Source organism: Nannobrachium achirus, assembly GCF_963921795.1.
Source record: "Nannobrachium achirus genome assembly, chromosome: 8".
Lineage (NCBI taxonomy): Eukaryota > Metazoa > Chordata > Actinopteri > Myctophiformes > Myctophidae > Nannobrachium > Nannobrachium achirus.
In genome coordinates this window covers 67,907,714-67,921,886 of record NC_137817.1, presented here as the reverse complement: position 1 = coordinate 67,921,886, position 14,173 = coordinate 67,907,714, and the positions used below count along the sequence as shown (strand labels likewise).

Genomic DNA, 14,173 nt, shown 5'->3' with positions numbered 1-14,173 from the left:
GTTTTGTGTCCAGCAAACTTTCTCGCGTTTTCATCTTCCCGATCTGGAAGAGGTCGCACATATTCTGCTGAGGCGATCCGACACCAACACTCAACATAAGCACACCGGAGTACTTCCCACAGACAGCTGATGCCTCTGCTACCACTTCACACGGCTACACAGCGGGACCCCCCGCGGCGCGTGGCCACGATGGTGTGCAGATGACATGATTAAGAAGCGTCTGCTCTTAATTTCTGACAGCCTCAGAACAACACCAAGTCGTGTAAATCAGCCCTGCTGACAATACAACCTGTACATTGCAATGAAGACTGCCAAACCAAACTTTCATTCCTTGTTTTGCGATTATCCCGTGATGGGAAGAGAGCTTCACTGCGTGGCCGAAAACCATACCGGCCTCCACCACGCAGACACACCACGAATGCATCAACAGCATTGCTGCCATACAACGTATAGTGCGCTCTGTTCTACAGTATTAAGCACGCTCTGCTGTCATCACCCACCGGGCTCTGCAGCAGGCTACACCACGGACGCGTCAACCGAAACTCGGCAATACGTCCGTAGGGCCTATAGTGCGCAAACTGTATGTTAGTTTGTGTTTACAGTATTAAGCACGCACTGCTGTGATCGCCCACCGGGCTCTGCAGCAGGCTACACCACGGACGCGTCAACCGACACAATCGGCCATACGTCCGTATAGTGCGCAAACTGTATGTTAGTTTGTGTTTACAGTATTAAGCACGCACTGCTGTGATCGCCCACCGGGCTCTGCAGCAGGCTACACCACGGACGCGTCAACCGACACAATCGGCCATACGTCTGTATAGTGCGCAAACTGTATTACAAGGAAGAAAGGAAGAATGTTTGTTCTGGATTTACCTACAAACGACGTGACAGAAACCCAGGGAGGAGCACCTCAGCACCAGCTCCCTAATCTGCATTAAGCAGTGGATTCTTGACTTGGCTGCCAACTCGTAAGTAGTTTCCTCCAAAACTTTCTATATACAAAATTCTCTACACTTCTGCTAAGAAGTCCACGTCTTGGACTGCTCGGTGGAGATCATAAAATCAGTGTGATCACGCACACCTGGGCCTTATATACCCGTGCGTGCCAGTGTCAGGTGACACTGGTGTGTCTTAAAAGAATATCCACGTCACATGTGAGGTGGGGTCATTCCCCCATACATATTAATACATATTAAATATGTAAGTGGAGAGATGATCTCGATACGATAGAGAACTCCTGCACTTCACTGCTTTGTATCACAAGAACCTTTGCATCAAGGCTCCACCAGCTGCCCACTACTACCACTAGTTCTACTACTGCTGCTAGTGGTGAAGATCTTAAGAAGATAGAATGCAGCAAATCTGTGGTAAGTCTCACTTTAATTATCTTTGGGATCTAACTTTACACAGTAAGCTCCTCTGTGTTATTTTAACTTGCAAGAGTTACTTAAAATAGGTCCATTCTGTTCAGAGTTAAATTAATGAACCTGAAGGGTGCATTTTTTACTTTTCATCAAGTTAAATTAACATTAAGGATTTGACTGTATTGTTATTATTAGAGCTTGCAACTTGTGTGACATGCAGCTAAAACACAATTAAACAGTCTACTTGCAAGCATGATGATACAATGATTTTCTATATTCTATTTGCTTTTGTAGACACCAAGCCCTTCAGCATGGCACAGTACCCTCCTGCAGATGAACCCTACCAGCAGACAAAGTTGACGTTGGAGAACTCTGATCTGTGGAAGACCTTCCATGGCTTTGAAACAGAGATGATTATCACCTAGCACGGAAGGTAAATACACCCAAAAGTCTTACAGAAACTGTAATAATCACAGGCATTCCTATAGCTGACCCTAACTGGTAGAATTGAACAGTAAGCTCATCAGTGTTGTTTTTGTTTCTGTGTCTTTTCAGGAGAATGTTTCCACACTGTAACATCAGCCTCTCTGGACTCCAGCCCTATGCCAATTACGTTGTTATGGTGGACATGGTTCCTGTGGATAACTTCAGATACAAGGTAAGGATAATGTTCTGTCGAGATAAAAACAATATTTGCAGGCTCCAGGTTATGCAATTATCACTGTTTGTTTAACCCTCGGTTGGAGGCCTTTCAATTAGCTCCCTTCCAAGACTTCTCCTCAGGAGCAATCAGGCTTTTTATATGGCCATATCAGTTGGCCTGGACTGTATGGTCTCACACACACATGCACATGAAAAGAGAGGTGAAGTGCATTCACTAGGATTTGGTGATGGGAAAGAAAGAGGCCAATGTTGCCTGTATGATGTTGGATCTGTGTTTAACATTATCTCCTACAATTGTATTTTTTATTAAATACTATATTGTACAATGTTTGCAGTGAGTGGATATTGCCATTTCATAGAATCATATTTCCGTTATCACCAATATAAGCTTAATTCCATATGGATTGATTTCATGCATATTTGTTTTACCCAACAAGATGTTTTATTTCTTGTGCAGAGAAAAAGATGTAAAACCCAGACATGCTTGACATCAGACTTGTCCCATGGTTTCACACCTAACCCCCCTTCCTCTCCCATCTTCTGTAGTGGAATAATGAGAAGTGGGAAGTAGCAGGAAAGGCAGAGCCCCAGCCCCCGTGTCGAACCTACGTCCATCCTGACTCCCCCGCCACGGGAACCCACTGGATGAAGCAGTCCGTGTCCTTCCTCAAGATGAAACTCACCAACAACACCTTGGATCAGTTTGGACATGTAAGGATAGCAACTACAACTTGCAGTGTTATGAAAGCACATTTACTACAACTACTACTGTTAATAGCAGTACTTATGCATTATGTCTCATGCTGTTTTTTGCCCTCTCTTTGATTATTAGATCATCATGTACTCGCTGCACCGCTACCAGCCCAGGTTCCATGTGATCCAGGCAGACAGCCTCTACACAGTCTGCTGGGGACATGTCCAGACCTTCACCTTCCCAGAGACCGCTTTCACGGCAGTCACTGCTTACCAGAACACCAAGATCACCAAACTGAAGATTGACCACAACCCCTTTGCCAAAGGATTCAGAGAGGACGGCACCCGCCCTCAAAGCAAGAGGTGCCGCTCAAACAACAGTCCCAAGAGTGCTGCAAAGAAAGCCAAGATGGATATGAAGGCCATGCACAATAGTCCTCCAGGTAATACCCCCTTCTAAAAATATATATATTTGCATCTTAACCCATTCAGAACGGGTACACATTATTGTGTATTATTATTTTACGCTTTAACTATTAAAAAAAGCAATCTGGCTAGCCATCGTCAAAGAAAAGGTCCTTTTCATTTAACTGGAGCTCAGTTATTCTGTTCTTGAGAGACTACTATGTCAGTGGTTCTCAAACTTTTTCATGTGAAGGACCCCCAAAACGATATGTATTTGGTCACAGACCCACATCTCAAAATATTTAGTTCCAGGGACCCCCCAGAAGCAAAATTTGAGTTACAAACGTTTGCTTTAAAAATATACATATTCAAAGATTTGCACACATTTTCACGACTTTTAAAAAATAGCAGATCTACAAGCTCACAGCGCGGCACTTGATGCCATGCTGTGAGCTTGTATATCTGCTATTTTTCAATAATGCATTCAATAATGCTAGGACTACTAAACCAGGATGGAATTCTAAATGACTTTTAATGCATAACTATGAAAACAATTCTCAAATTAAACTGTGTGTATTTCCCCCTCAGGCATCCAGAGGTCACCCCATGCCACTCAATCAGTGGATACAATGAAGAGTCCCAAGGAGGAAGAGCAACTTTCACCCTGGGCTGTGGAGTCCTTGGAGCTGCAAGGACAAGACTACAGCAGCGAAGAGCAAATGGTCCCAGCATCCATTGCTTACCAGCACTACCCCTCCAGATCCGGTGAGCATTCAGGACTCCCATCCCCTGTCTCTGTGGCGGGAGAAAGTGACGGACGGCGCAGCTACGAATCCCACGTCCCAGACGTGGCCACTGTTCCCGAGCACAACCAGGGCTTCAGGTTGGACCTCTGCAGGGAGATCGATCATCTGAACCAGCAGCGATCCCCGGTCCAGAGCCAGGCTGCCATGCCCGTTGGCATGCATGTGTCATTCAAAACCAACGCTGCCATCCGGGGTTACCCACCCTACGGGCACGGGTACTACCCAGTTGAACAGGGTATGAGTCACAGAGGAGATGCCGAGGCAGCAGGACAGTATGTGATGCACCCGCTCACCCACCCCTCTCTCCATTCGCACGCCGCCACCGTCCCCGAGCACAGCAGCCACCAAGAACGCAGCTACCATCACCATGGTGGGAACACAGCAGAGTGGAGCCAGTACCCACTCTTCTCCTACCCTTGTTGGTGAATTTTGAAATGACAATATCCCCTTTTCTTTTGAGAGAACATGTAACAGAGGTGATGCAAACCTCCCCACCCGGGCTTCAAATCCGGGCCTCCTGTGTGAAAGTCCAATATCTTAACCATTACAATGGGATATCTCTATGGACAGAGGGAGATACTAGACTTTTTAGAGGCTTCAGGCTAGGGCTGCGACTTTCTCTGCCTCAAACCCACTTAGTTTCTTGGGGTAAGATGTAAAAAGCATTGTATGAAAATGAAGAACTTGTTTAAATTGTAAAAAGTAAAAAGAGTTAGATTTTAGAGAGTAAGACTCTCTGGCTTGTACAGTGTAAATTAACAGACTACGCATTCTATTCTTTTTTGCAATATGCACATATGCAACACTATATGAAATGTAAAAAAGAAAATCTGTATCACTGTGTGATGGACAATAAAGGTTTATTTTTTATTTTAACCATGTGTCATGTATGTTTATAATATAGCATAATCAATTTGTTTTTCTTCCTGATACGAGAAACACGATAGGTTTCAGATGTTGGATACCTTCCTACTCAAATGTTAGAATAAACATACATTCTTACTCAATTATTAGAATAAACAGTCTAAAACGGCTAATCCTCAGCAAGAGTATAAAATCAGCAGTATTATCATTACTGCGTTTGTGTTACCCTGGCCATGACAGGAGTTTTACATCTGCCAGTTTACACAAATTAAACAATTATTTCTGGTTGTAGGGTTTGAATACTCAATCTTTATTTAATCCGTTAGAGGTCACAGGTTGTGAATATTGTGGACTGTTTTCTTTAGAGGATGCTTCTCCCTTTGTTAATGGGTTAGGGCGTGTAGCCCTGTTCCTGCTGTCGGGGGGATGAGTTATACAGTATGCGACTATGCATGCAATGTATATCCAAGCAAATGTAAGGGCTGTAATATGACATGTTAACCTATGACTAATCATGTTGTCTTACAGACAAGGAGGGCAGAAGTTAAAATGGCTGCAACTCTTGTACTCCATAATGTACCACTGGCTGTAACTGACCATCTGGGGCCTCTCACGAAGGAATGTTTCAAGGATTCAAAGACAGCCCAGGAATACAGGTGTGTAACAGTTTATTGTTTAACTGTCACTGTCTCTCTGCATTCTTTGTATGCAATTACCTTATTGTAAGTCGCTCTGGACAAGAGCATCTGATGAATGTCTAAATTGCTAACTGTAGGTGTGCTAGGACTAAGATGACAAGCATCATAAATGGGGCATTGGCAGCCCATTCCTGAACTCTGGCCAACCATCGCTAGAAAGTTCCTCCGGTACACCAAAGGAGCCATGAAAGAACGAACGAACGGAGGTGGCGAACATCATTTCTGGTTGTAGGGTTTGAAACTGCATGTGCATCTTTTACTTAAAGCTGTTGCCACAATCTGTGCAGCTAAGAGGATTTCCTGTGAATGAATTCTCATCTGTTATTTCAAAGTTGAAAGAAAAAAAACTACTAAAGCTGCTGTCACACACAGTAGGCTACAGCTAAATGGCTTTCCCCTGTATGAATCCTCATGTGCTGCATCAAACCATGTTTTTCCTCTAAAGCGGCAGCCACACATGTTACAGCTAAAGGGCTTTTCCCCCGTATGAATCCTCATGTGCAGCTTCAGACTATCTGCATTTTGGATTTTAGAGCTTATTTTTTTTACAAAACATATGGATTTTCCATCCATGTGTTTTGCCTTTGCAAGGTTAAACATTCATTCTGTACAGAGCACTGTACAGATTGCACACATCAATGTACAAACATTATGTGATTCTGTCATTATGGTCAAATAGCAAATGTACACATTGTCACCTTCATCATTTTGATTATGCTGACAACCTCTCAGAAGTCTCTTCTCAATAAGGGGTCCTACATCCTTATAGAGAAGTTGGTGCTGTTCTCACCTCAGTAGTGGTCTCTGTAAACTAAGAGCTATTATGCCATTTTATTTTTACAATACAATGTGACTATTTAGCACAAGGACCAAGACATCTTGTCTTTTAAAACATTTACAAATTAATTTAGATGTTTAGTTTAGTTAGGCCTGGCTGAAATGGTGGAACAATTGTCCCCCCCTCCCACACTTATTTTCAAAAGTGCACAAAAGAATACTTTTACTTACTACCAGAGTTGGGGTGTAACGCGTTACAAGTAACGTGTTACTGTAATAATACTACTCGGTAACGAGTAGTGTAACGGCACTACTCCTCCGAATAACATTACAAATACTGCCTGGTCGCTTTACTCGCTACTTTCGTGCCTGCAGTTCCTGCTTCTGCCTTCAGCAGGAACCGATTGTAAACATCATCACATGTCTTTTAGAACATTGGAACTGCCATTTCCCTAAAATAACTAACCAAAGAAGAGGTAATCAAACACATTTGATTACACATGATTTTCAGCGCAGCAGCAGGTCATGGTGACACTGTGGCAATCAAGCAGCAGCCACCCGACATTTGATAACCGTCGCATATAGATTAATACAAGGGACTAAAAACAGCAAAACCCCCAAATAAGGAGATTTATAATATCAAGCAAAGAAATTAATTACCCTTTGCCTATGATTCAAGAGAGAGAGAAAGCGAGAGAGAGAAAAGAGGAAAAAAATCACACCCGTGTGAACTGAGCGGTGGTTTACCCACCAACCCCCCCCCCCCCCCTCCCCCCCTGTGTGTGTGTGTGTGTGTGCGTGTGTGTGTGTGCCTGGCCTGGCCTGAAAACAGCGCCCCTCCCTTAACATGTGTGGTCATAAAAGGTACTACACCACATGAGGCTACATACAGACCCACAGACCCACCCACATACCCACATACCCACCCACATACCTACACACACGGCCACGCTATGGAGACGGTGTGACCACCGCTCAAAAAAGAGTGGCACGGCAGCGCATCACAAGGTGCGCATCACGAGGTGCGCAAAGCCGACGCTTGAATCACAGCCTAGATTAATATCCTACATGTGACAAGATAAATAAAATCCCCCTATTAAATATCCAGCGACTGCGAGCCACAGGAATGAATTAGCCTACCGGAAATCCATGCGCGGTAGGCTGAGGGAGAGAGGGAAAAAGAGCACCTCACCTAGATCTGAGACTCTGACATGACGCTCATGATGAGGGACAATTAATAATTCCTTATGCAAAAACATCGCTGTTATGTTGCTTTTTTAAGCAAATGGGAAGTTTTCCGCTGCTAGAATCAATTTGACATTGTTTTAGTGCTTCTGCTGGAGTCTGGAGTCATCTCCTTAGTTCCATCACTTTCGCCTGCTAGCCTACAGTATGACCTGCTGCGCTCTGTGGGGGGAAAATCTCCGCCAGGTCATGTCCACCTCTGGACTGTAAAATTCATAGGAGCCAAATGGAATGAAATCTGCTTAAACTGACTGACATATGGATACAGAACTATAGGCTATATAATGTCAGGTGGAAACCTTGTATGTCCATAAATAAATGAATAAACTCATGAATGTATGTGAGCTGCACAAACCTTAATTACAACAAGGCCACAGGGGCTCAGAAACAATTACATTATTATCATTTTTATTAATTGTTCTTCTTCTTATTATTAATATTATTATTATTATTAGACTCATTCAAATGACCACCAGTGAGCCCTGGGACTCACTTCATTGAACAACATAACTGTATTGTATTAGATATTATTATAATATCTAATACATATTTAATACATCTAATATATGGCAATGCATCTCAGGATTATTTATGGAGTAACTCAAAAGTTTCAAAGGTAATTATGTAATATGTAGTGCACTACTTTTTTGAGTAACGGACCCCAACTCCCACATTGCAAAAGTGTACATATTTCTTTGATTTGTTACATTATAAAAATGGGAAAACATTGACATTAATATCTAGTCAGTTTAAAACTTAAGAAAGGGAGTTTAGATTAGAATGAATGTTCCTCATGCACATTTCCAGACTTCGGAAATGTGGCAAATAATGTACAACTGTTACCAATGTTTTCTGTTAATTTCCCTGTTTCATCACTTCAATTGTGCTTGTTTATCCTGTATCCTGCATGAGTTCTGTCTCCTGATTGGGTTAGTCTGTTTGATACAGAACTGGGGTAACACAGAGATCCCAGTTATAAACAAACACTCTAACTCAGACATAACTATTGGATAGAGCCATATAGCCTAACTTATTCTTTGCAAAACATATGAATTTGAATACAACATTTGGTTGTACGGTTTGAAACTCAATCTTCATCTAATCCTTTAGACACAGGTTGTGAATGTTGTGGAATGTTTTATTTAGAGGATGCTTGTCTCTTTGTTAGTGGACAGGTGAGAATGGGTTAGGGTGTGTAGCCCTGTTGCTGAATGGGTGGACCAACTCATTTGCATGTATTCCATTTAGTATGATAAGTATAGTGAGCATAAAGCCCCCAACAGTGTTGTGTGAATGGTGTGGAACATAGAATTAGGATTCATTTGTAATTGCTTATAGGCCTACTGGAAAATACTTAGCATTCTGCAACATTAGAAAGGTGACACACATTCAGCTGTGTTTCATCCATTTATTTGGCTTTTACAGGGTTAAAAATGTAAATGAGCACAGAGCACTGTATAGACCATCATCTTAAAAGGATTTATTCTACCAATTAGGGGTGTAGGTTGTACAGGTTGAAAGAGATCTGATTTAGGCTTAAAAGGGGACCTGAAGGATTGCAAATTAATTTAGCAATTTTTCACAATTGCCCCTCGCTCCCACATTTATTTTCAAAAGTGTATATGAATACAATGAATAATGGTATCATTATTCCAAACTAAAACAACGCACAAAAGAATACCTTTCTCTTACTACACACTATAATAAACATTACAAAACATTTATTGGGTTTATTACATTATAACAAAATGTAAAACATTGTTATCTTGTTGGTTAAGAAAGGAAGCACTGCCTGGGTTCATTCAAAGTGGCTCAAAATCTGCAATAGGTAAATGCATGGAAGCAAAGGAACCAACAGTTATGCTTGCGGTGAGGCAGACTGTAGCATCTGTGATTAGAATAAATGTTCCTCGTTCAAATGTCCAGACTTCCCCCTAACTGAACCCTCATGCTGCTTCAATGCTGAGTGAACTGTACCGTCATGAAACTGTACCCTTTCCTATGCAAACTTCTAATAAACTAAGTCTTCAATCAATCAATCAATGCTCATGTGCTTCTTCAAACTATCAATCTGGCTAATGTTGTTGCCTCAGACATTACAGCTAAAGGGGTGTTCACCTGTATGAACCCTTGTGTGTTTCTCCAAATCACACAATCTGTACAGCTAAAGGGTTTTTCCCCTGTATGAATCGTCACATGCTGCTTCAGAGTACTATCATCACTAAAGCTGTTATGGCTTTTCCCCTGTTGGAACCATTATGTGATTGTTCAAACTAACAATATGGCTAAAGCTGTTGCCACAAACGTTACAACTGAGTGTTTTCTTTTTTCATAAATCACCTTTTTTATTTCATAGTTACACAACTTCTATGATATTAGGTTATACAAAAGTCCTGACCCGAGTCACCCGACCCAAAGCCCCAAAAATATGTGAACATTTTGGTCCGGTGGGGGTCAGGTCAAGCTGACGGGCTCGGTCTGAAAGCTTAAAGCTCTACTCCAAAGGGAACCAACAACACGATTTATTATAGCATAAAGATAATTTAACCCAGTTTAATCCTATAATCGGTATTGAAAATAGATGATCAACAAGCTTAAAATGCTGTTGTGAGCTTGTATATCATGTCAAATAGCAAATGTACCTTCCAAAAAAGAGTTGTGATGAATAGCATACAGTCCTTATTGAGAAAGAATTGATCATGCTGTTCCCACCCCAGTAATGATAGCCTGTATCAAGAGTGTAACCTATGCCCTTTTATTTTCACGCTTTTGCAACAATCTGTACAGCCAAAGGTCCTTTCCCTTGTATGAATCCTCATGTGCTGCTTCAGAGTATTACTTTTATTAAAGCTGCTGCCACAAACTGTACAGCTAAAGGGCCTTTCCCCTGTATGAATCTTCATGTGCTGCTTCAGACTATTTGATTAACAGCTTCAAAGATTCAGAAAAGTTCCTCATTGTAAACACTCACTGTGGGATTTATGTTTACCACCAGCTCTCTTATGGTGTTTCAAGTGCACCATCCATTTTTCAGGGAGTGATGGACTGCAGGGTCTTGACCTCTTCATAGAGTTTAATAGAGTTGAACAATAAATGAATCTAATTGACAAATCGAGGCAGAGGAAGAAAACAGGGCTAATGAAAAATGGAAATGGAGTAGGCCTAACAGTCAAAACTATATTTCTCAGTCCAACTCCTTGCAACCACATGAAATGTCCCTATTCTGGGAGCATACTGGACTGAAACTCAGTCTGAATTGATATTTTGCTTCACTCATATCGCCAAAACATATTTTCCATATACATTTGGGGGTCATTGACCTTAAAATGTTTGAGAACCATTGACTTTGAGACACAGACAAGCATATTGTACTTTGCAAGCATGTGTATCCACTGGAACAAAAGGCCACCAACAACTCTAGTAGATCTATATGCATAATGTCACAGTGTGAGCACTCCCCTTATGAGCCCACTTCAAAGGGTTAGACACCAGATAATGAACCTGCCTGCCCCCTCTGCCACTCTATCCTGAGCACTCTACCTACCATGGCCCCTCCCCTTCTGGGAGGACCAATCAAGTTCAAGGATCAGGCCTTCAGTCCAAAACATGAGAGGAGAGGATCATTTAAAAGGTCTTCACTCCATGGATGAACAGTACAAGCAACTTGAACTAAAGCTCTTGGAACTCCTGCACTTCACTGCTTTGTCTCACAAGAACCTTTGCATCAAGGCTCCACCAGCTGCTCACTACTACCACTAGTTCTACTACTGCTGCTAGTGGTGAAGATCTTAAGGAAATAGAATGCAGCAAATCTGTGGTAAGTCTCACTTAATTATCTTTGGGATCTAACTTTACAAATCCACGGTGAGGCCTTTAGGAGGGCCATTCAACTGCAGCAGCTGAATGGAATGTTTGGATTGGGGTCTGGTGCAACGCACAGGTTCTGAACCTGGTGAGAGCAGGAGAGGACCTGGTAAGACGTAGGAGGAGCCCGGCCAGGAGTCAACCCATAGAGCCTAGTTCTTCCACGCGCCAGAATGGCTCCCCAATCCTGGCAGAGTAGTTCCGGTGCTGCACATTGAGTGACCCTGTCTTTCCCTAATAGGACTGATCGTGGATAGCTACTGGGACGTAAGTCGGGACTTGATCAACCCCGGCTGGGTCACCTGGGCGAGGGTGTATGATGTTGCGAGACCCGAAACACCCGTCGACCCCAGGCTACATCACTGATGATACGTCCCAGCTGCATCCTTGTGATGTTTTTTTTTACACTATTAGTTCTATTTATAGTGGCTCATAGGAATAGACTATGTGACAACCAGGAATAGTTTGGTGACCACCGGAGACTCGGTTGACGGCCGGAATTTAGATGGCACCCGGGAGCAGGTTGGGTTAGCGCCCCAGCCTGTGTCTTCCGTGAGGAAGAAGCCCAACAAATCCACGGTGAGGCCTTTAGGAGGGCCATTCAACTGCAGCAGCTGAATGGAATGTTTGGATTGGGGTCTGGTGCAACGCACAGGTTCTGAACCTGGTGAGAGCAGGAGAGGACCTGGTAAGACGTAGGAGGAGCCCGGCCAGGAGTCAACCCATAGAGCCTAGTTCTTCCACGCGCCAGAATGGCTCCCCAATCCTGGCAGAGTAGTTCCGGTGCTGCACATTGAGTGACCCTGTCTTTCCCTAATAGGACTGATCGTGGATAGCTACTGGGACGTAAGTCGGGACTTGATCAACCCCGGCTGGGTCACCTGGGCGAGGGTGTATGATGTTGCGAGACCCGAAACACCCGTCGACCCCAGGCTACATCACTGATGATACGTCCCAGCTGCATCCTTGTGATGTTTTTTTTTTACACTACACAGTAAGCTCCTCTGTGTTATTTTAACTTGTAAGAGTTACTTAAAATATGTCCATTCTGTTCAGAGTTAAATTAATGAACCTGAAGGGTGCATTTTTAACTTTTCATCAACATTAAATTAACAAGGATTTGACTGTATTATTATTAGAGCATGCAACTTGTGTGACATGCAGCTAAAACGCAATGAAACGGTCTACTTGCAAGCATGATGATACAATGACTAATTCCGTCTATATTCTATTTGCTTTTGTAGACACCTGAGAGCTGAGGAGAGGAGCAACGAGACTGCTGACTGCTCTATCATCTGCCGAGGACGCGAGGAGAATATATCACTTCTGTGATTCAACATGCTGCAGTCAAAGAAAAGAAAACTTGTCGAGGAAGGCCGTACATTCAAGTCTGAGTGGAGAGAGCGCTTTTTCTTCTATGAATACGATGGCAAGCCTACCTGTTTGATATGCAACATGTCCATTTGTGCAAAGGAATACAATGTGAGACGACACTATGAGAAGACGCATGAAGACAACTATGACAAGTTCACTGGAGCATCCAGAGCAGAAAAGTGTGACAAACTTGAAGCAGAAAAAGAACACAGCTGGAGAGCCAGCTACGTCGCTGCAGCAGCAATTGCTGAAGCCTCAAAGCCGTATTCCGAGGGGGAATTCTTCAAAAAGGTAATGCTGTCAGTGGCTGAAATAGTGGCACCTGACAAACGACAGGCATTCGCTAACATAAGTTTGTCAAGGAACACTATGACAGAAAGAGTCAGAGACATCGCAGAAGATTTGAACCGTCAACTGAAAGACAAAGTTATGTCATTTATTGCCTTCTCTCTTGCAATTGATGAGAGCACTGACATGACAGATGTCGCTCAGTTGGCCATATTCATTCGAGGTGTTGATGCGTCTTTGGCCATCACAGAGGAGTTTGTGGAGTTGGTGCCCATGCCAGACACTACAACTGCAAACAACGTATTCACCTGCCTGGTTGCTGCCCTGGATAGACTTGAGGTTGACTGGAGTCGTGCTGTTAGCATTGCAACCGACGGAGCACCATCCATGATTGGGAAAAGGGCAGGCGTTGTCGTGAAACTGAGAGAGAAAATCCAAGCTCAGAATCCAGACCAACAGTTCTGGAATTTTCATTGTCTTATACACCAAGAGTCGTTGTGTAGCAAGAGCCTGAAAATGGACAACGTCATGGAAGTTGTAATCCAAACTGTGAATTTCATCCGAGCCAAGGGACTCAACCATCGGAAGTTTGACAAACTTTTGTCTGACAACGATATCGGACATGGCCTGCCCTACCACACTGAGGTACGCTGGTTAAGCAGAGGAGCTGTTCTGAAGCGCCTTTTTGAATTGTGTGCCGAAATTGGACAATTCATGAAAGACAAAGGGAGACCTGTTGTACAGTTGGATGACCCAGACTGGATTCACGATCTGGCATTTTTGGTGGATATAACACAGCATTTAAATGTGCTTAATGTTGCCTTGCAAGGCCGTAACGTGCTGGTTACGGAACATGAAACAGAGATTTCTACCTTTCTGGTGAAATTAAGATTGTGGGGGAAACAACTGTCAAAACACTCCCTGTGTCACTTCCCTACTTTGCTGTCTGTAAATGTCGCTAATGGAAAGAAGCACAACATGCACATGTACGTGGACAAATTATCACAACTTGCAAGTGAGTTTCAGAATCGTTTTGATATCTTTGCTCAGCTAAAGACAGAATTCTCAGTATTTTCTCAACCTTTCGATACCGATGCAGAGTCGGATGCTGTGGAGAACTTGGATTGTA

The 14,173-nt window shown here is 43.0% G+C and overlaps 1 protein-coding gene across 1 annotated transcript; it reads left to right on the top strand.

The window, feature by feature from the left end:
* Positions 1-1,678: 1,678 nt before the first annotated feature.
* LOC308290286 (T-box protein VegT-like) lies at positions 1,679-4,360 on the top strand (the record flags this gene model as incomplete). Its single annotated transcript, XM_080732071.1, is given in 6 exon segments — positions 1,679-1,789; positions 1,793-1,800; positions 1,923-2,025; positions 2,577-2,741; positions 2,863-3,166; positions 3,717-4,360. Coding segments are annotated over 6 exon segments (1,335 nt in total).
* Positions 4,361-14,173: the final 9,813 nt, after the last annotated feature.